General features: G+C 36.9%; 1 protein-coding gene and 2 long non-coding RNA genes across 16 annotated transcripts in view; 2 read left to right on the top strand and 1 right to left on the bottom strand.

Annotated features, from left to right (window-relative positions):
- Nucleotides 1–21,825, top strand: part of tacc1 (transforming, acidic coiled-coil containing protein 1) — a 49,317-nt gene that overhangs the window by 9,080 nt on the left and 18,412 nt on the right. The window contains exons 1-2 of one of the 3 annotated variants that reach the window (XM_055208718.2): nt 3,575–4,159; nt 16,771–16,874. In XM_055208718.2, the coding sequence (XP_055064693.2) occupies nt 3,996–4,159; nt 16,771–16,874 (268 nt within the window). In that variant the 5' untranslated portion in view covers nt 3,575–3,995. Of the gene's footprint in view, nt 1–3,574; nt 4,160–16,770; nt 16,875–21,825 lie in introns of those variants that run through there. The other 2 variants (XM_055208719.2, XM_055208720.2) reach the window with 2 other exon arrangements.
- On the bottom strand, nt 5,729–12,160 carry LOC129448469 (uncharacterized). 4 transcript variants are annotated; one of them, XR_012372565.1, is made up of 8 exons: nt 11,672–12,160; nt 10,218–10,383; nt 8,216–8,416; nt 7,388–7,465; nt 7,227–7,280; nt 6,822–6,990; nt 6,610–6,711; nt 5,729–5,952 (listed from the first exon to the last, which is right to left on the bottom strand). It is a non-coding gene; the product is annotated as an uncharacterized lncRNA (long non-coding RNA). The 4 variants fall into 4 exon arrangements; XR_012372566.1 differs by having other exon boundaries at nt 6,614–6,711; XR_012372564.1 differs by having other exon boundaries at nt 5,729–6,711; nt 8,216–8,260; nt 8,357–8,416.
- On the top strand, nt 7,413–14,926 carry LOC129448468 (uncharacterized). 9 transcript variants are annotated; one of them, XR_012372557.1, is made up of 6 exons: nt 7,413–7,483; nt 8,369–8,434; nt 9,308–9,396; nt 10,231–11,175; nt 12,182–12,301; nt 13,924–14,926. It is a non-coding gene; the product is annotated as an uncharacterized lncRNA (long non-coding RNA). The 9 variants fall into 9 exon arrangements; XR_012372556.1 differs by lacking the exon at nt 7,413–7,483 and having other exon boundaries at nt 8,309–8,434; XR_012372558.1 differs by lacking the exon at nt 7,413–7,483 and having other exon boundaries at nt 8,420–8,434; nt 10,077–11,175.

Genomic DNA, 21,825 nt, shown 5'->3' with positions numbered 1-21,825 from the left:
ACCTTTCAAATGCTCTGTAACGTATCTGGGTGGTCTTCATAAAGAAAAGACTCCACCAATGGAAACCCACCCATTTCTTTCTGACATATTTATTCTCTTAGCCAAGGCGTCGGATTCTCATTTAGATGTGGGTTTTAGTGACATGCAATTGGTTAATAAAAGTTTTTCCAGGCTTTGAAGACAAATCTCAAATATTGTGCAGTTTTAAACAGTTCAAACAGGTTTTTCCATTTACAGTAACTGATTCACAGAATAAGTTCTGCTTGAAATATCAACTGATGTGGGATGAACCAACTCATCCTGAGAGATTAGTTAAGATAGCCAAGAGAAACATCTGTTTTAATGATCCAGAAGAACCAAGAAAAATCATAAGGAACCTTTTTGTAGATCTTTGAGTTAATTTGAACTTTCGGTGCCCACAAACAATGAAATAATGTAATCAGGATTATAATTATTTGAATTAAGAATATTTGGTAAATGTGTCCATCTTAATGTTTATAGTGGGCCACGGTGTCTTTTGTCAAAGCTCAGTCCATCTGAGGCTGAGGTTGTGTGGATAGACTTTGTGATGGCAACAACTAGCAACACATTCTTACTGGGGTTTTATTTTTAGACTGTTGACAATGATCAGAGGATGTGGTGCTGGTACATGATGGAGATATTTGGTTCAACAGATTCTGTTCGGTGCAGTTAATTTAATCATGGATACAACTGAGCCCAAATGAAAAAAATATGTTTCAGTACCAGGTCCTTTCACAATTCGTTGAATTTTATTTGTAATGACAACATCATACCCTAAAAGCTTAGACTGATTTCAAAAATACTGGGGATGTACTGATACAAAATTTCTGTGCAGACACCGGTATTCGATTAGAATGATATCTACCGATAGTTTTGCTTTTTTGCTCCTTGTTATAAAGTATTATGTCGTGAAATCCTAAAATTGCAGAGTGTACAAACTGCAATTCTCTTGTTAATGTCACCCAACTAATACAAAATTTCTGTCCCGATACTGATTTTTGATTACTTAGAATAAATTCTACCGATGTCACGGTGGGATTACACCGAATACTGGAAAACTAAAAGACGAACCCAAACGCAAGGATGTACAAAAATATAACTATGTATTTATTAACAACAGAACAGAAACACCCACATGGGGGTAAAACAGAGGATAAACTGAAAACTGTGATGAAACACAAACAGGAACACGGGAGTACAAGAACAGGTATCAAAACACACGAAGCACATGAACACTGAGTTTTCACAAACAACGTACGCGCACAAGACGGAGAACGAGAGGGCATTATAAAGACACCACATCAATGGGGAACAGGTGAACATAATTAATCACTTAAGACACGAGTACATAAGGGAGTAGGGTAAAAGTGACAAGACACTGGGAACACGTGTCACACATACATGATGTGAAAACACACGTGTTCCCACGTAAACACAATGCTGGCATAGTCTTGCCCACTAACAACCGACCTGGATAATAACCAAGGTCAGGCAAGACCATGACAGCCACAAAACACTGGGCACATGTGGAAGCCACACAACTATATGCCTCCACATGCTCCCACACAGAACATAGTACTGTCATGGTCTTGCCAGATACACTCAGACCCGAGTCTAGTACAAAAGATCTGGTAAGCCCATGACAACCGAAACATACCGATAGTTTTGCTTTTTACTCCTTGTTTTAAAGGTGGTGTGTGTAAATTTTAGTGGCATCTAGTGGTGAGTGCAACCAACGGCTCACCCCTCAATTTCAAAACGCATATCGTAGCTGCCACAGGACAAACATGTCATCGTCTGAGATAACGTAGGCATGAAACGCGCTCTTTAGAGCAGTTTGTTCGTTTGGGGCTAATGTAGAAACATGACGGCGACTTCCATGTAAGAAGACACACACTGTATGTAGATAAAAACGGCTCATTCTAAGGTAATAAAAAAGATTACAGTTTATTATGTAAAGTCTTGATACACCACTGATAAAATAGTTATGTATATTATATTGCATTTCTGTTAAGAGATCCTTCTAAAAGTCGCATTGCACCTTTAAAGTATTATGTCGTGAAATCCTAGAAATTCCATACAAGCAATTTTGTTGTCACTGTCACCCAACCGATACCAAATATCTGAGCCGATACAGATATTCGATTACTTGGAATGACATCTACCGATAGATACCAATAGTTTTGCTTTTTGCTCCTTTTTTTAAGTATTATGTTGTGAAATCCTAGAAATTCCATACAAACTGCAATTTTGTTGTCACTGTCACCCAACCGATACCAAATATCTGAGCCGATACCGATATTCGATTACTTGGAATGACATCTACCGATAGATACCAATAGTTTAGATTTTTGCTCCTTTTTTAAGTTTTATGTTGAGAAATCATAGAAATGCCAAACAAACTGCAATTTTGGTGTCACTGTCACCCAACCGATACAAAATATCTGTGCCGATACCAATATTCGATTACTTGGAATGACATCTACCGATAGATACCGATAGTTTTGCTTTTTGCTCCTTTTTTTAAGTATTATGTTGTGAAATCCTAGAAGTGGCATACAAAATGCAATTTTGTTTTCACTGTCACCTAACCGATACCAAATATCTGGGCTGATACCGATATTCGATTACTTGGAATGACATCTACCGATAGATACCAATAGTTTAGATTTTTGCTCCTTTTTTAAGTTTTATGTTGAGAAATCATAGAAATGCCAAACAAACTGCAATTTTGTTGTCACTGTCACCCAACCGATACAAAATATCTGTGCCGATACCAATAATCGATTACTTGGAATAACATCTACCGATGGATACCGATAGTTTTGCTTTTTGCTCCTTTTTTAAGTATTATGTTGAGAAATCATAGAAGTGTAGACCATACAAACTGCAATTCAGTTGTCACTGTCATACAACTGATACAACATTTCTGGGCCGATACGATATTTGATTAACTAGAATGACATCTTCCGACAGATACCGATAGTTTTGGTTTTTACACCTTGTTATGATGTCTGATGGGGGGGGAATTTTTTTTATTCCCCGATACCGATTATAGGCAGATATATTGGTGCATCCCTACAAATACATACATTTTTGCTGAAGAATCTGCATTTCTGTCCTGTTCCGTTTTTTTTGTTTTGTATCCCTTCTGGAAAAAAGATGTGGTTTAAAGTTACTCATGGCGACTGTGAGTTCCCCAGGCTCTTTGCTAAGGCATTTCAAACAAGTAGCTGTGTGTGTGTGTGTGTGTGTGTGTGTGTGTGTGTGTGTGTGTGTGTGTGTGTGTGTGTGTGTGTGTGTGTGTGTGTGTGTGTGTGTGTGTGTGTAAAAGCAAGAATGAGAAAACAGGTTTTCCTGGTTGTGAGCCGGAGCTCAAGGCTAGAGATGGTTAATGGAAAATAGACCAAGGAGGAGTTCAGCCCTGCATTCCACAGTCTCCCTACTAAAACCATGGAGCTCCCCCTCCTCTCAAACCTCAGTTTGTGTTCCCTATTTCTGCTTTTCACATGAGAGAGGCAGTTCAGCTTGGGAAGGACGCTACCATTTCTACATCACGGGGGTTGGCGGGTTAGCCAGTCCAGAAAAGCAAACATTCTCGATTCTCCTCCCCCTGCGTTTGCATTTCAATAGTCTGATCCTGAAAAGGAGGGGTGACGGGGAGCTATCTGGCAGCCAGCTGATCTTTGCTGTGGCATTCTGCGCTCTGAGAGCCGAGCGAGTGAGGAGACTGGAAACTCTTCTGTACTCAAATAGAGGAAGCTTAACATCAGCGGTCGTTCCGCACACAGCAGGAAGCGCTGAGGCTTTGCGACATAAACATGAAGCTCGGCTTTGAGGCCACGTGAAGCACTGCCTGCCCGAGAGACAAACATCTGCAAGGAGAGAAAAAGAACGAGGGAAGGACAGAGTGACTCACTTGTTTTGATTCGGGCTAAAGTTGTTCCTGTAGACGTCAGAGCGAGAGGTTCGAGATGTCTTGGCTGTCACCCGTACAGTGGGCCAAATGGACCTGGTCGGCCGTTAGAGGAGCAGGGGAGGAAGACGGCGAGATGGATTCAGAGATGGACGACGAGCCTCTCACAGAAGAAGCGCAAGAAAGAGATCAAGAGGAAGATGAAAGGTCTCATGGCTGCAGGCAAGTCTAGAAACTTATGCCTTGTAAAGTTTTTAGCAAGGAAATGAGGTTGAGGGGTACAACGATTGGGTTTCAGATTGCTTTTGAGAAAGGAAGTGAGGGGGTATCTGTTCTTTAATGCACTTTCTCCTAAATCAAATGATCAAAATCCCATCTCAACATAACAAAGATAGATCTTAGATCAGCACTAGGGGAAAACCTTTGAAATGCTGTCTCCATGGCCACCTGTTAGAGTCGGATGGAGGCGCTAAGTCTTCTGAATGCTGTGCAGACAGCCACGGCTTAACCGTCAGCCACATGAATCAAAGGAGTGAAAGATCAGAGCAGTGAATGTTGGATGTGTCTTGTAACGGTTTGTGAAAGTACTGCCTAAATGTTTGTACATCAGCGTTTATGTAGGTTTGGTTTATTTGTGGGTGTTTTCAGCTGTATTGGGGGATTTCCTTAGGAAGTGTGTGTGGGTCATGGTTTAGCTGTAAGACTAATGTGTCCCTATGCTCAGATAAAGATCAGAATGTTACTGTTCTCTTCTCCCAACCCCCCTAATGTGTCACGGTTAATTTCCTTGCCACTGATAATGCTGTCTTAGTATTTGCTGCTTTCTTGCCTTTGAACTCTATTTAGATAATTCTGAACAAATCTCTAACGCAAAGTATTAATATTTAGTCCATTTGTGCATACATGTATGGTTCCTCAAATCATATGGGTTGTTAAAAAGAGGTGTGATGTTAGTTCTCTAAGTTGGTTAAAACTCTTGATCTGGACCAATAAGAATAGCAACCACCTAGCAAAGATATTTAATATCAACAAGCATCACTGATATTGATATGAATGGGTGGTTGCGACCTCCGTCGAGTAAAAAAGCCAACATCAACCTTTAAAAAACGATGAGCGACTTTGCGCTTGACTCTGACAAGATACCTGGAGCCTTGCAAATATGGCGGCATACTGACGTGACTTCCTTACAAACACTTTGCACCTAGCAATACCCTAGCAACCGCCCCAAAAACCAACCATACAGCAACTATCTAGTAGCTACCCACAACACCCACATCATGTCAACCAGTTTTATGCAACACACATTTTATTGAGAAAATGTACAAATCTAATTATGGTTAGAAATATGTTTTGCTTTGTTTCTCTTAAGCTTGTGTTCCCAGATAGCACACGTACGTCTCAGATACGTATCTGCGAGGTAATCACTCAGATTTCCATTCCGTCTGGAAAACGTATTATAAAGGTCGTTTGCCCATATGAATTACGTATCTGAGACGTATGAGCCCAGCCGTTTTGAAGACGCTTTTAAGATCTTTTCAAGACGCTTGATATTTAGAATGATGTTAGCAGATGTATCTAAGATATTTCCAAGATGTTTCTTAGATCTTTAAAAGATCTTTATAAGAGCTTTAATCGAGCTCTTTCTAAGATGTTTCTGAGAGCTTTAAAAGACGATTAAAGATCATTAAAAATAAATTGCTCTAAACTACATCTTCTACACAGTTATACACACATATTATTACAATATATCATTAACAACAATTAAAACAGTATTTTCAATAAAAAAGGCAGTTGATTGCGTAAAATTTATTTAAATTAGACAAAAGAAAAACATTCATAACATGCATATTTACACGAGTGTATGCAAAAAAAGCAACGTTTTTCTATAACATACAAAGAAACACAATATCTTTAAATTAATCAAATGCTTCCTCGGGCAAAGAACATCTTGGAAGGAATTTCTGTGTCTCCTTCAGCGGTAGACGGACGGATTCTTCTTCTGCAGCAGCTGCATTCTAAAAGAAACCATTACAAAAAATAAGGAAAAATTAATTTTACAAACTATGTCATATGTTTTCTTTGTTTCCTCAATATAACTCTGATTAGAATGTCAAACAAAGATAAAATCATCCGTATTAATCGTCAGTATCGTGTATATTATTAATATGAGCGTCTTTGCGTTACATTCGTGCTTCACCATGCACTTATATCGACGTCGCAATGCAAAAGAAGAAGGGCAAGAAAGAAACCTGTCCTGGTCTGGCGATTTAAGGGAACATCTGTTTAAGGTATGTAGTAATAATACATTTTAATAATGCTGAGTGTGGGATCAGTTAACTAGAAATTTCGTTGATAATAAGCAATGTATGTACAGTAACTAGCTAGTTCACGTTAGATATTTTATTCACGTGTCTGTGGTTATTTTAGGTTTTTGATAGTTAATTTCACTGATAGTTTGAGCCCGTGTAAATTTCTTAAAAAGCTGTAATTATTATTTTATTTAACATTATTATGTTTGCTGTCAAGACTGATATTTATTTATATATATTTATTGACGTTGATATGTAAACTTAACCTACTCAGTTGTACTTGACTAATGCAATAATGAAAGGTCCACCTGTTTAAGTAAATTGTGAAACATTTGAACATAACAACATTTGGACATAACATACACACATTGTTTCCGCCTGCATCAATTTAGTTGTATAGCTGCATTGCTGGTTAACACCTCTGGGCAGATTCTCCATGTTCTTCTTTTATGTGTAGCTGCTCACCTTAAACAGATACAGTACATTGAAGTAATGTTTAAAACAAATTAAGCCCTATAATATTGTTTATGTTTACAATAATTGGTAAAAAGTTTGATGGATAAAATGGTTCTTACCATTCTCTATATAAGCCCCTCTGTTAACTTTTGTTCAAGCCTGTCTAGATCTTTTATCAGTCTAGAAAGATGTTGGAGAAAAGACATCATCCTCTTCTATAATCTCCATCTGTAATTGGACTAACTGGACCAGTGAATGCAGGTGACTCCAAGATTGTCTCGTTTACAGCTGCAATATCAAAAAATAATTGAATTGAGGCTTTTTATATACATTTAGTATTTTTTATTAAAATTCATAATGAGCATATGTATACATTGATTTAAAACAGTACTCAAGACTGTAGATTTACTGTGAGGTTTTGAATGTTGGACAGATTATCAGACCTGCATCTGCCTCAGACATGTTGATGTTTAGCTAATGACAATTTTAAATACATTTATTTTTATTTTTTTTAGGCAACTTACTCTCCATTCGACCTTGCAGGTCACACCATGGTCTCAAGAGGGAAAATGAGTGCTCTATGGATTGAACAGAAAAGGTAGTATTAAACAGTGTTATATATTTAAATGCCATGAACAATGCGTTTATGTTTTCTTCCTAATTATGTCAACAAATGCTCTTTTACCTTGCATGGTACTTTAGGAGAATCAAAACCCCAACCATCTGTATGAGGGTCTGGATGGATAAAGGATGCCCACTGGAGCTGGAAATGATGGATCAGGTCATTTTCATTTTTCACATTTACAAAGAAGCACACTCTAAGGCTTGCGTTACCCTGTCTGTGGCAAATACACTAGACAAAAGTATTGGGAGGCCTCATTCTAATAAACATGTTTATTTATTCCAGTGTTTCCAATCAAAACAGATATAAATGCTATACCATATAATACCACTACAAAGAGTTTTGTTTTTTCATTTTTGTTGCAACAGTTTTGTAAGTGCCTTTTTCTGTTCCGAAATGACTACAGCTTCTTGTACAAGTCATTGATAGGTTTAGGTGATGAGTTTGGGGCTAAAAACCTTAAAGTTAAGTTAAGGTCTGGGCTTTATTCAGACCAGTCAAAGTTCTTCCACACCAGACTGAATCACTCATTTTCTGTTTGAACCTTACTTTGTTTGTAGGGTCATTCTTAAGTTGGTATTGAAAAGGGCCCTGCCAAAACCCTTTGCTATAAATTTAGCATCAAACGGTTTTTCTAGAATATCATATGCTGTAGCATTGAGATTTGTGCTCATGGAAATAAGTAAAGTATTTAAACCTGTTTATTAGAAGGAGGCGTCGCAATAGTTATGTCTATATAGTTTATGTTTAACAAGCCAAAATAACCAGGGCTGCTTCTTTTTAAGAACTTTTGGGTATTTTTAAATCAGACAGAGAAATAACAGTCCTTAAATGTGTAATGTACTGCCATAATTTTGATCAAAACGTGAGGTCAGATTCTTGTTAACCTACTGTGTTCTTTCTTGATGGTTAGTCGAGTGTCCCAGGACAGAAAACCTGTTTCGTATGGATCAGAGTCAGACATTAACATCTAATATGTAATATCTAGTGATATGTTTTCTTAGATAATGCTGTGAACAAATGCTCTTTTACCTTGAATATTAGGTGGATCCACACTTGAACCATCTGTATGATGATCTGCACCCACTGGATCTGTAAATGGTGGTGCAGGTAAGTTTCACAAGTAAACAAACTCAAATCCTATTCAGACCATTCATGATTCCAGCAATAACCAAGTTTTCTTCTCACAATAAGACTGCATTTACATTGCAAATCTTAATGCACATATCAGATTTTTTTTACTATATTCATTTTTTTTCCTGCTCTTTTTATATTTACATAAGACACAATTCATATCTGATAACTGTTACAATAATTGCCAAAACTACAGTTTATATTAGTGTCATGATTTGCACTTGAGTTTTGTATCGACAGGGCCACTGCCAATTTAGGCATGTTTTAATTATGACACTTAAACAATTGTATATGTACATCGATAAAAGTTTTTGCAATCATGGAAACATAAGTGAATTGCAGACAGCATTCTTGTTTTACGAATGTAAAATGGCTGGAGTAGTGATGTCACTAGCTAGATTAATTTTCATTTGACCTCCCCCACAGAAAGACACAGCACATCATTATATCGTTGGCTCCGCCCACTGGTGTTCAGTCTAAAGTAGTAGTTGTTGACAATCATAAAGTTGTAAAAACAGTAAGATTGTGATGTCAGACAAACATTGTGCTGTTGCTGGCTGTGGGAAATTAGTGTCTTTGTAAGGGTCGCAAATAATTTGAAAATATTTATGTTTCAAAATATTGCCCCCCTACCATGAACTAAACTGGACTGTCGCAGAGACCAAGTGTAGTAAGGTACGGAGCGCTCACACTAGTCACACCAAACTTTGGAGGTAAAACATACTTTGGTATGATACAGTATGCATAGTGTGAGTACCCCATAATTTTACTGTAAACCATGCCGCTCTTTAGAGCTTATTTCTATGTATATTTAAAACATTCTTCATTCTCTTGTGATTATTTTTGCAGGTTTCTGAATTGATGTCAGATGCAAAGCAGAAGTTTATTTTCTTCCAGTTTGGCTTCATTGTGGAAAAATGCTGGAAACTAAAATGCAGGTGACATTCTTTTGTTTATTGAAGCTATGACAAATAATTTGTCTGTTTAGTTAATGTTTTATACAGTGTAACTGTTCCTAAACATTGTTCCTTGAGGTCCTCTGCTATTCACATTTTGTATGTCTTCCTTATTTAACACACCTTATTCAAATCATCAGCTCATTAGTAGAGATCTTCATGAACTGAACTGAGGCTGTGTCCAAATGTTCACACTTGTTGTCTTTGCACTAGACTACTATGACGTTTTTTTGTATTTGGCCTAAGTATTTTAGTGGGCGTGAAGATCCCAAGCGTGCATGTAGAATTAACATCCGATGGGACACACTTAGCATGCGTAAAAATTTAAATCCAGATAGTGCCAGCAATTTGCACCAAAACGTATTTGTGTTTTATTAACTACTTTAAATTTATATTTACCATTTTTAAGTTTTTCTGTAAATAAAATGAACACTCTGAAATGAACATTGCTTATATCAAACTTTTAGATGCAGAATTCTTTGCTCCTGTAAAAAAGCTCTTGGTTTTGAGTATGTAGCTTTATTAAAGTGTATTATTTATTCAGTAGTCCCTAAATAAACGACACAATGTTGCAGTTGCAGATGTTTCACAAAATACATAACAATAATGCAGAAATGTAGAAATGTTAACATACAATTAAAAGTCTCATGCTTTACATCCAGAACATGATGCACGATGGGATGCACAAAGTGATATTTGGACGCAGCCTCAGTCTGTCAGATCAAAGAGACATACAGAATTCATAGAGCAGTGGGACTCCATGAACAGAGTTGAGAACCACTGGTGTAACTCATTATGCTTACCTGACTCATGCAGAATTCTGGCCTGGTGTTTGGTCCACCCTTTCTCTGGCTTGTGTCTCCGTCTCCATCATCATTATACTCTTGTCAGTGTTATAGTATTGTCGTCTGCGTACCAGGACTTTGTTTCTCAGCTGTCCCTTCTCCTCCAAGCTACATTTTTGTCAAGCTGCAACAAGTTGGAATACATAATTATTAACGTTTAAGGATTTTGATGTATGAAATATGTAACAAAAGCAAAAAATGTACAGACATTCTATTAAGAAATTACCTTTTTGTTGTTTGTTTACTGACCTTTCAACCATATTGCATTTAAAATTGATCATCATACCTTTGGTCTACTGTTAACAGACTACTGTAGAAAACTTTGAATAAAGTAAAAAAAAAGAGAAAAAATTATAAATGCTGAATGTGTCTCATCTTAAATACATTGTTGTTGTTTTTTTCATTGAATTTGGATGTTTTGATGATTTAAGGAAAATTTACGTAGCATATATATTGATGTTTTAATTCAGAGTTTGTTAATGACACTTAATCATTAACAAACATTTAAAAAGGTTTATTACAATACTAATTGATAATATTAAATTAATGTAATAATCTTGTTTTGTTACACCCTAAATCACTGAGCGCACAAACGCTACCCCAGTTACAAGCATGGATGGTTGACTTCATGCAGACATGCGCAGACATCGAAGTACCGCGAGAGTGATTCAAAAGCCCACGAAACAGTGTAATCACGCGGTACTGTGACGTCATACTGGTTAACGCTAAGCCACGTGAAGCGCCCGGACACAAGGGCTGCACTAATCTTTGGGCTGGAGCAGCCTGTGGCTTACGTGTCTCGTCGCAGAACGATTTATTTCTCTTTTTCACCTCGATCTTTGGCCTCTTGTGATTTAACAAAACCAACATGTGAAGTTACAACGCTGACGAAGGAGTTTAATCAGTAACGTTAGAGGTAAGTAACCAACTTTATGTTATGCATGTAACGTTAGTGGATCTACAGATTGAGTGTCGTAGATGATCATTATTTTTTTGGCTTGTTTGTGTGTTGGTCACGTTTATCAATGCAAGCCAAAATCGAGCTGCAAATCCTAAAGGCAAGGCACGTTGAACATGTAACGTTAACCGCGTTTCTCAGCGGTTGTGGGGTAAACATTAGCTAAATTAACCTAGACCAGCCCCTGTTTAACTTAAAGTTACTTGAGTTATAAAATGTATCAATCTTTCCGCCCGACTTGCTTGGAGTAAGTTAACGTTATGTAAACGACCTGTAATCACAAGAAGCCTTAAAGTTTTATAGCGAAGTGGTTTGATAATTGAGTTAATATTTTATCAGTTGTATTAGCTATAAAGTTATTTATATCTGTGAATTAATTCGTATTTTTATCAGTTTCTAACAACACATACATGACAAAAGGCTGACGTAACGTTAATAACGTTAAGTTACTTACCAACACGAACAAACTGACAGACAAATTAACTTAAAGCCAACAATTACAAAAAAAAACATATTATAAATGAAAATAAACGTTATGTTTACGAATTATATTATTTACATGCTAATAATGATGTTAAATGCGAAGAAAATGTTGAAGTGTGCCTGAGGAAATAACGGTAAAATGATGAAAATGGCGCTCACATGACGTAGGAATGGCCTCGCGACCACTGTCTATGCTCGCGACCAGCTCGCGCTTGCGCGACAGAAGGGTAAACTTCCTGCTCCAACCTGCAATTTGAATGCAGGGATAATAACAAATAACCAAAGTTTAATAATATTGCTGGGTTTTTTATAATGCTTAATAAATGATGCGTGTAAATTTACACATATTTATTACGTCACTGACATTGTTTTTTATTGCGTTTATTTCTTTTATATTGATTGAAAATTAAAACCTTATTTAATTTACCTAAAATTTGTTTGTGTTTAACACTGATTTATGTTTTTTTCTGTTTAATATTAGTGTGTCCTGGTAAACGTGTGCTTGGAAACATGCAGATTACAGTATTTACAGAGCCGACCTTGAGGCTATTTTTTTTTTGCATGACATCCACTGATGGATAATCTGTTTACCTAAAAACAGGTAATGTATAAACATTGCAAATATGAATTCACAATTATATAACTTCACAAATATTAAATATTATTTACAATTATTATTAATGATGTACATATTAAATGACATGTTCAGTTGTTATGTTAAGTTATTTGAAGGATATGCATGGTAGATCAATTAGATTATCTTTCTCACTAGCTATAAGCAGCATGCTATATAAATGTTCCACTTAAAGGTTTAGCGGAGGATTTTCTCGAATTTTAGAAAAGAAACGCCGTCTCCGCTTTTTTTTGCGCAACACTCCAGATTGACAACAAGGAGGACCAATAGTCTTGATGATCCACCCGGAAAACCTAAATTCTCTGCAATACCTTTAATGTTTAATGCTCTTTTACCTTGATTGTTAGGGTGGTGTTCATACAAAGCAACTTATTGTTCATCTGCTTGAGAGAAAGTTACTGCTGGGGCTCTCCTGCTAAGGTTGTCTTAATTCTAAAAAGAAATTAAGTCATTTAGGCTTAGGTCATAGCAAGTTTTGAATGAATGACTTTACAATCTGTTTTAATAATGTTTATTTACAATGTATTTTATTCCACTTACCTGAATCGTGCAGAGGCTTGATGTTTAGTCCACCGGTTGTCTTCTCCAACCTCTGAGTGAAGCCACCACGAGTGGTCGTGTTAACCAATTTTTTTATCTTAGTGCACATTGTGTCTACATAGTCTAAACGCTTAATAAACTGATAACGTGTAAGGTCATTTAAATGCATAAAACGGTTTTCTTTTATAGGGTAAAGCCCATAAATGGCAAAAACTGATTGGCGCAGGTAGTTTTTTGCTCTTAACCCAGATTTTAGCGTCTTTTTGCCGTTTCGTATGTGCGTATGTCTCCACATGTGATAGATAAACTTCACAAATAAAAGTAAATTAAAACGCTTGAAACATGTTAATGTCATAAGCTGGTTTTTATAATATCAGCTGTGAAAGTGCAGGCCAAAAATCTTCCTTCACATGTAGATAAGGTAATGAATTATTTGGTCACTGTTTCTGTCACTGGTGCAAAATAACTGCCCTAGAGAACATGAAGAATAGCCAAAACTGTGGTATTGCGCTAGCCCTAAAAATTTGAGAATCTTGATGTTTCTAACACTTGGTACAACCGCTTAGTAGGCATGGGCCGGTATAAGATTCTGGCGGTATGATTACCTTTAGCAAAAATACCACGGTTTTACAGTTTTGCTGTATTGCCATTGCTACACTAAAATTTGTTATTTTTAAATGCCAGGTAAAAATAAAGCCTTTAAATTATATTATATATAATATATTTTTAAAATGTATATAACATGTAAACATCAAATCAATCACATGACTTAATGATTTAATGAATTTTGTATAAATACAGTTCATACCTTGGAGACGGTATCACAGACCATTTTAGTGGTTTTGTAACCTTGACTGTTTAAAACCTCGGTATACCTTAAAACCGGTAACCTACCGCATAGTATCTATTATTTAGGTGGTTGACAGGTCTGTTTGCATGTTATTGCATTGGTAATAATTTATTGTTTATAGTCCAATATTGATTGTGAGAATTATTTCAATTTCCTTAAAAATGTTCTAACATCTTTTTCCTTTCTTTTCTTAATGCAGCACTTCAGGAGAAACCTGCCTGTGATCTGCTAAGATGCACAGATTCAACTCTGGCCCATTGTCATCCCAACACCTTATCTGCCATCAGTTTCGTTTAGTGTCGATCTATTGCAAAAGTTCTTATAAACTTTAAATGAGACTTTGTGTTAAGCAGGGGTTTCCAAACTTTTAATTTCACAACATATTAAGCCCAGGATACACAGCAGGATTTTTTGCAATCCAATAGACCTTATCACACTGTGTGACAAGAATTGTTTAAACTTTAGCAGTAGACTGTCGATGAAGACACCTATTGCATCTGAGGCTGCGACATCCGTCATCAGCATGCGCTAGTGGTAAACAAATACAGGTATGCAGGTCGTAGAAGCAAACACGTTGTTGATGTGCGTTGATCATGCTGAACTTCTTACACTGTCATAAAACTATCGTAGGTGTCTTTGGTCCCAGGACTGGGAAAAGAGGTCTTTAAACCTCTCACACTGTATGAGATAGGACCACCAATTAAGAGCCACGATCACAGAAATCTCCACGATTGTTTCACGATTGGTAATCTTTCATCTGGGACAGCCAAAAATCGTGCCGTGTATTATGGGCTTTAGACATGTGTAATCTTATAGTATATCAAAACCATTGCTAATAATTAATTGGACAAACCATCACTACAATGCAACACTCGCTATCTTACGGTGCGACCCACAAGTGGGTCTTCACCCACAGCTTAAAAACCCTGAGTATGAGTATGTTGTATTGTAATTAAAGTCACATCTAAGTGTTATGGAGCAGTTTGTCATTATATTCACAGTATTACATGGTTCTTTCAGCAGTTTCTACGTTACAATGCTCTTAAAGTGTCCTGATCAGCTTTGGGTCTTGTGAAGTAATGTAATGAGAATGTGATCAATAGCTTTGCAGTATTTTTGGTTAAACATTTTATTCAAATTTGGTAAACAATCTAGTCAATATAATTCATGCTGTGATGCTGGATTAAACCTGGTCAAATGAATGTGTATTGTGTTTTCAATTTTTTATGAGGTTTCTTCATCTATATATAAACATTAAAGTTAAAAGTTTCAACCTTAGATATATAACTGTTGACAAACACACTTAATATGAGTCACACCCAGTAATTATACTAAGCAGGAATTGCAGAAAGCATTAAAGCAGGGTCACCTTAAGATAATCAGCTTGTTGGCAATTGTTTTATTTATTTAAATGTATAACTTTTTTCATTTCAGACTGATACAACAGTCAGAGGGGCAGTGGCTGTTGGCAATGATGTTCCTGTGTGTTTTGTATTTGTTAATATTTTGTAGTCAGAAAGAGTATGAGATCACCTTTTCTTGTGCATGGTGCTTTATCTAAGTGCCTTTTTAACGTTTTGGACTAAACGCAAAATGTCTATATTGCTTTTTTGTTATACGTGATATGGGCTTTTATATTTAATTATATTTTTGCTTCAAAATTAATGCCAACCCTTAAAAACCCGTTAACTATATTTTTAAAACAATTAAACAAGACATTTATTTAAAAAATGAAATGAGTTGGAGGTCTTTGCTGATTCGTCTGCGTTTGATCGGATTCAAGACCAAACGGAGATGCACTGCAGGCAGGTAGGATTTAGAATTTCTTTAAGATCTTAAATACGTCTTGTAGAGATATGGAAGACGCATTATTTAAAGACGATCGTCAGCAGATGTAAAGATCTTTACAAGACGTATCTGAGACGTACGTGTGCTATCTGGGTTGTTGACACCCCGTCTTGTGTTAATGCTGTCTGCTAACATTCCTTTCCTGAAAGATTCCTTTCTTGTCCTCACGCCTCGAAGCCTGAGAGACTACCGCAAATTAATCACTACACAATGTGAACAATGGCCCGAAAGATTTGTAAGATCATGTATTTGAATGAGAGTTGTAAATACACACAATAAGCCCAGACATTTGGTTGGATGTTGCTCATTTCTATGGAGCTAGCTGACTCAAGATCAGACGTATGAAGGCAGGGATTCTTTGAAAACCACAGTGATTTAATATAGCAGTTTGTTTTCGGTTTGGGTTGAGAAATACAGCAGGCGGTTGTTGGGTGGAGGGGGAATGAACATTTTCCAACATTTTGTTCCTCCATTTTGTTCCTAAAGTAATAATGCACATTCCCAGATAATTATGACTTCCTTTCTTCAGCTGAATTAATTAGATAGATTTTCATTTTTTGGGGGCGAACTGTTGCTTTAAATTTCTAAAGGTACCAAATCAAGATTTAATTTGTGTTTTTGGGAAGCTTCTCTGTGGCCTTGTCTATTGTTTATGTTTGCTGATCTAGTAGCGATTACTTCCCTAACAGTAGCATTGGACCGCAGGTGGCCCAGTGAAACAGGACTGGGCAGCTCTCCCAGAAGTGGGGACAGAAACAGGCACACACACAAACGATATACAATTCCTCTCTTTTAGATCAGGACCATGGCCTTTATGCTTTACTGTGAGTGTGTTCATCTAGAAATCTCTCCTGTATTAACTGAAGACACATATTTGATGCTGCAGAATCTGATCTGTAGTTGTGTAGCAGCTAGAGATACATTGTTATTATTATTTTATGAGGACATGAGTTTTGCTCAGACTAAGGGTTAGCATTACCCAATGCTAATTTTTTTGCCACATAAACAAAATGCCCTTTTAATTACTAATGGCATTTGATGCAAAAGAAAAAAAATCACCCCTAATTCATTTGGTACCATAAGATGTTTTATGTTGATCCAAGATCAGCACTGGCAAATTCAGGTGCAATCCTGCCTTTGTCAACATAGTACACATCTGTGCTGTTACTAACTACAGTTTCTCTGCTCTTTCCATCAGTTCCGATTCAGAGGGACAGTTTGATACGCCTGAAGCTGAGACGCCAGTCCATCAACCACTTAAAGAACCATCACCACTGGATCAACCAATCACATCGAGCATAGGTAAACAACACTTCCTATAGCTCATAATGGCCAAGAGACGGATATAGAAACAGTGAATTCACAGATGCAACAAAGCAATGTGTCTCTCGTCCTCACATATGATACGATGTTACCATAGCAACAAGAAGAGAGGACGTCTCTTAATGATGTGATGTGTGATGGTATACGTGTGTGTATTGAGCTGATCTTTTTCAATGCAGGTTATATGTAATTGTTGATAAAAGCAGTTCTTTTAGTTTATATTTAGAGTCTGATTCAGTTGAGTGAATGATTTTTTTGTAGACGTTATTAGATATATGAGCACTGCAGCAGTCAACTGTGATCTACAGCTGGGTTACAATCCAGACGTGAAGCGAATCTTTTCGAAATTCGCAAAAAAAGCAAAATAAACAAATGTGAATTAGGTGCGTTTCCATCGAGTTGTTTGAGCGAATGATGGTGGTATTGGTAGTAACCGACAGTAAACAAAACAAGGCACGCTTGGAAAATAGAGACGGGACTGCATGTAGTTACGATGGGGCAAGTTATTCATTAGCAGTACAGCTTGTGATTGAAGGAATGCAGCATTTTTGATGCAGGCACTAGCATCAAGGGCATTGCGACAACGTCGAGCCCCATATATGATTTAAGACAACAACAGCGGAAACAGCTATACGATCAGTCACTTGGGTTTAATGTTCGCTACATCAGAATGTATCCGGCAAATGCGTTTCTATCTCCTATTTTTCGGATTCACTCTTTTTCGCATAAATCAAAAACCACCTTAAGCGTGAGTAAAAACATTTTTACGAATTAAGGGATTTTTTTCCGAAATTTGGCGTTTCCATCATTAGTTTTTAATTAGGGCTGCAACTAACGATTAATTTCATAACCGGAGGATTATTTTTTCGATTAATCGACTAAATGGATAAAATATAAATATTTACGTATTAGATGTTTTCACATATTATAGCTAAATAAGGCACTAAATTAGGGTATTCACGTGTAGAAGTGTACTTTTAAAAGTGAGTAGAGTTTTACTAATATAATATTTATGATTTAGATATTTTAAGCCTTAAATAAAAAAAAGGTTTGTGGAGCTTTTAAATAGTAAAACATCTTTAAATGTCAAAATATCAATTAACAAAATGAATTGAGTCTTCAGGGATGTGTTGAGAATTTTGCCACAGATTAATCAACTTTAATTTTAATCTTCAGCTTTAGACCTTGATGAATATTAAGATTATTTGTTATTAACAAAATAAATAAGCCACTATGATATGAAAGTGGTGATATACATGCGTTGTTGACTTTAAATATATGCACACAGCTCGCTCGCGCTGAATGAAGAAACAGCACCTGACGCGTGTGCATGTTGGCCGACGGTGCGGTGGTGTGGGAGCATGTGACGTCACAGACCAACTAATTGATAATCAAATTCGATTTTGTTGATAAGTTGTTGCAGCTCTATTTTTGATGCAATGCTTCAAAATGCGCATAAAATCATGGTGATAAAACATTGCTAATGTGTTCTACTTTATGACTTATTGGGGTGTTAAAAAGGTCCAGATATTTATACATTTGGAACCATATGTACCTCTGAAGTACTAATATGACCTATTCTTTAGGTGTAAAGATGTACTTTTTGAAAGGGTCTGAGGTACTGTGACAGCTTGTGACCTTTTTTCTTACTGTGTCGAATAGATTTTTACTTAACAAAAGCTGGAAAAGTTTTCTTTAGTGTTTCCTCTCTGTTGTCGTACACGTGTCCAGATCAAGAGAAGTCTGCCATATCGCTATAACTAAAAACAGCTGCTTCCCCTGCATATTTTTGAAGGATTTATCCACCCATTTAAACCTCATAAATGCTCTAAAATCCTAGACTAGTCGCTACCATAAAAACACACGTGTCTGTTGTATATTCTGGGGGTTTTCTCCAGATGAATCTCTGACTTTCCTATCTTTTCTACATTATACAGTTTTACATTATAGAGGTTTAACAATAAAAATGCATTTTTCCTCAAAACAGTGAGGCAGTATTTTACATGAGGAGTGGATGCGGTTTTGAGGTTGGAAACTTGAGGTTTGGCTAAAGACATGCTCCTGATCCAGTGTGGGAACAACACACAGCTTGGAATTCAGGGGCTTGGTGTGTAACAAAAGCATTTTCTCTTCACTAAACACGCTTATCAATAGACAAGGTCAAAGGCCTGCAGCGGCGAGAACATCATGCGATTAGTCCTTTCTCTTAAAAACACAGTGCACGGACAAATTTGCACACATTCAAATTGCACATCCCAACTAGCATGCTTGCTATATCACACCATTATTATGTAACTCCATTCACTAGCATAAATCAATCCTATTACTGAATGATTTTTGTGAAAAGGCTATTTGATAAATGATGCGATGGGCTAACACTAGCAGCGCTAGTTTGTCTACGTGTCATGGTTTGGATTGCATACGCAGACAGGCAGTAAAAGTATGTCTCCAGCTGAAAGCCCAATCCAGTTACCATCACAGAGATCCTCGTACCATCTCACAGCTGTACACGCACAGGACCAAAGGTGGCCGTCTGGTGCATATTTTAGTGGCTAGCTGACCGAGTCATTAAATCCTGTAAATGTAGACAAACCACTGCTCACTGCTTAGTGATGCCTTCTAAGCTGAGCAAAGAATATGAATATTATTGTTGTCATATTTACTTCTCTAAAGGCGTGCCGTTTTACCATTCGAATTAAATGCATTGTGATAGCATAGCACATGTGCCTGTGTTTTTCATTATTTGTATATTACACAATCAAAAATGCACTGAATTGTCTCCCCACTGGGTGGAGATCAAGCATTTGTGTTTGAAATGCAGTCCAAAGCAACGCCTGTTCTATTTCAATAAAACAAACATTGTCGAGACATCACACTTGCACCACAAAGAGGAAGCTAAATGCACGGTCACTAGCGCTGGTTGCATAACCAATCACAGTTGATTTTCAGTCGTTGCTATGGCATGCTCTGCAAATGGCAACAAAAAAACAAAAAAAAATAGTTTAATGCAATGCGTCACGGACAAACAATATAATTAGATGCTTTACATTATTCAACATACATTTATATGCCTAGACACTTCTCATAATACCTCACTGATTATAATTGCATCATCTTGATGACCCATCTCGAACCGATAACCTTTCAATTACAAGGCCAAATAATACTAAAGTAATCGATGTATTGGCTGACAACAGCTTGTATCCCACATATACATATTTGCCAAAAAAGTTCAGCCACTTTAGAAATAAAGTGTAGAGGAGGAAAGTGACCTCTGTAAGTGATGACATAAACTCTTGCAGAAACATTCAAAGTGCTGATCGCAGTGTTTCGTGGTGTCCTTGATGAGAAGGGCTGGCTGCCATCTCAGTTAAGACGATGAAGCAGCGGATGTGTGGAGAAAGTCATAAAGAGGAAGAGAAAGTTTGATTTTGGCAGGAGGAAAAGAAGGAGGATTGGACATGGACATGAGAGAGGACTCTTTAGAAGGTCTGTGGGTGGAATATTGTTGTTATTACAATGCTGAAGGCTGCAGCTGTGTCTCTTTGTACATTTATGGCTAGTTCCCTAAAAGGCTAGTTGGTAAAGTTCCTGTTTTTAATGATCAGAATTCAAATATACTTGACTACAGATGCTACTGAATGCTGCTTTGCATGTAATAAATCTGATTTTTAGGTCATTGGAGAACCATTAGCTATTTCTCAATGCACAAACAGGGCCAAAATATTACGTGAGAAGAGCATGTAATATAGAGCGTACATTGCTTTGTTGGACTACTTAAACCGATAGTTCACCCAAAAATGAAAATTCTGTCATGATTTTCTTTTTTCTGATGAAGACAAAAGAAGAAAATTGTATAAATGATGATAAGCACACAGCTAGGGGAAACCATAGACTTCCAGCACTTTGTAGTTAGGGCGGCCCGCCTAAGCTGGGAAACCCTACCGCCTTAACTAGGTCGTCAAAATAAAAATTCGCTGCACGAAAAGCCGTCAAGTGCATGTTGGAGAATAGCGCGGACACGCGTCACACTGTGAGCGTGCACAAGCGCAACGCGGCCTCAATGAGAGAAAGACGTTGTCCGTCACTGTCTGGAGGATAGCCAGTTGATACAACGCATGTCCGTGAGAACTGTAAGTGGCCTCATGTTTTGGGTTCATTTAAGCCTGTTATTGTATTTGTCTATAGTTCTTGCCAATTTAAAGTAAGTTAGCTGGTGATTTTATTGTTTGAGCAACCTGCTAGTAGGTTGCACAAGCCTGTTGATTCGATATAATTGTTGAGCGCTCTTGCTCACGTTATTTATGTGCATTATTTACATACTACAGTAGTTACACTCCTTTAAGATAATGTCATTAATAGTGGGAAATAATCAGTTTTTACAATCTTCACGCTATCTATCATCGTTCGCCAGACGTTCTACAACATCTGCTTCAGTCTGTGTTTAACCCTTTAGTTTCACTTCATCACACAGCTATTCCCGTTAGAGGTATCTGTTAAAAACATTCAATTCATTAATAATCTAGTATGTGTTCATTTTCTGTCATAGTTTCTTCAAATTTACGTTTTATTTGAGTGTTTTTCATAAAAATATTTTCATCATGACGCGTACCTCCGCCCCTTTGATGCTATAGTAAAAGATCCATATGGTATTTTGATCTTCGCATATGTACTCAGGGGACACAAACATTTATTTGACATCTTAAAAAAGTCTTGTGAAATGTCCCCTATAAGAGTTTTGGAAATGGACCTTCAGTGACTACTGGACATGTTCATCCTTGCATTTGAAATATGTAAATATTTTGAAAAGATTGCAAGCAGCACTTGATTTCTCAATCATAGGTCAACGTGAAGTCAGACCCATTTATAAATATTCTGTCTCATGTCTCTTAGCAACAAGTTGTTGCATATAAACTCGAAGATGACTGCA

The sequence above is a fragment of the Misgurnus anguillicaudatus genome, chromosome 12, assembly GCF_027580225.2.
Source record: "Misgurnus anguillicaudatus chromosome 12, ASM2758022v2, whole genome shotgun sequence".
NCBI lineage: Eukaryota > Metazoa > Chordata > Actinopteri > Cypriniformes > Cobitidae > Misgurnus > Misgurnus anguillicaudatus.
The sequence above is the reverse complement of the archived record's forward strand: the minus strand, read 5'-3'. Positions and strand labels throughout refer to the sequence as shown.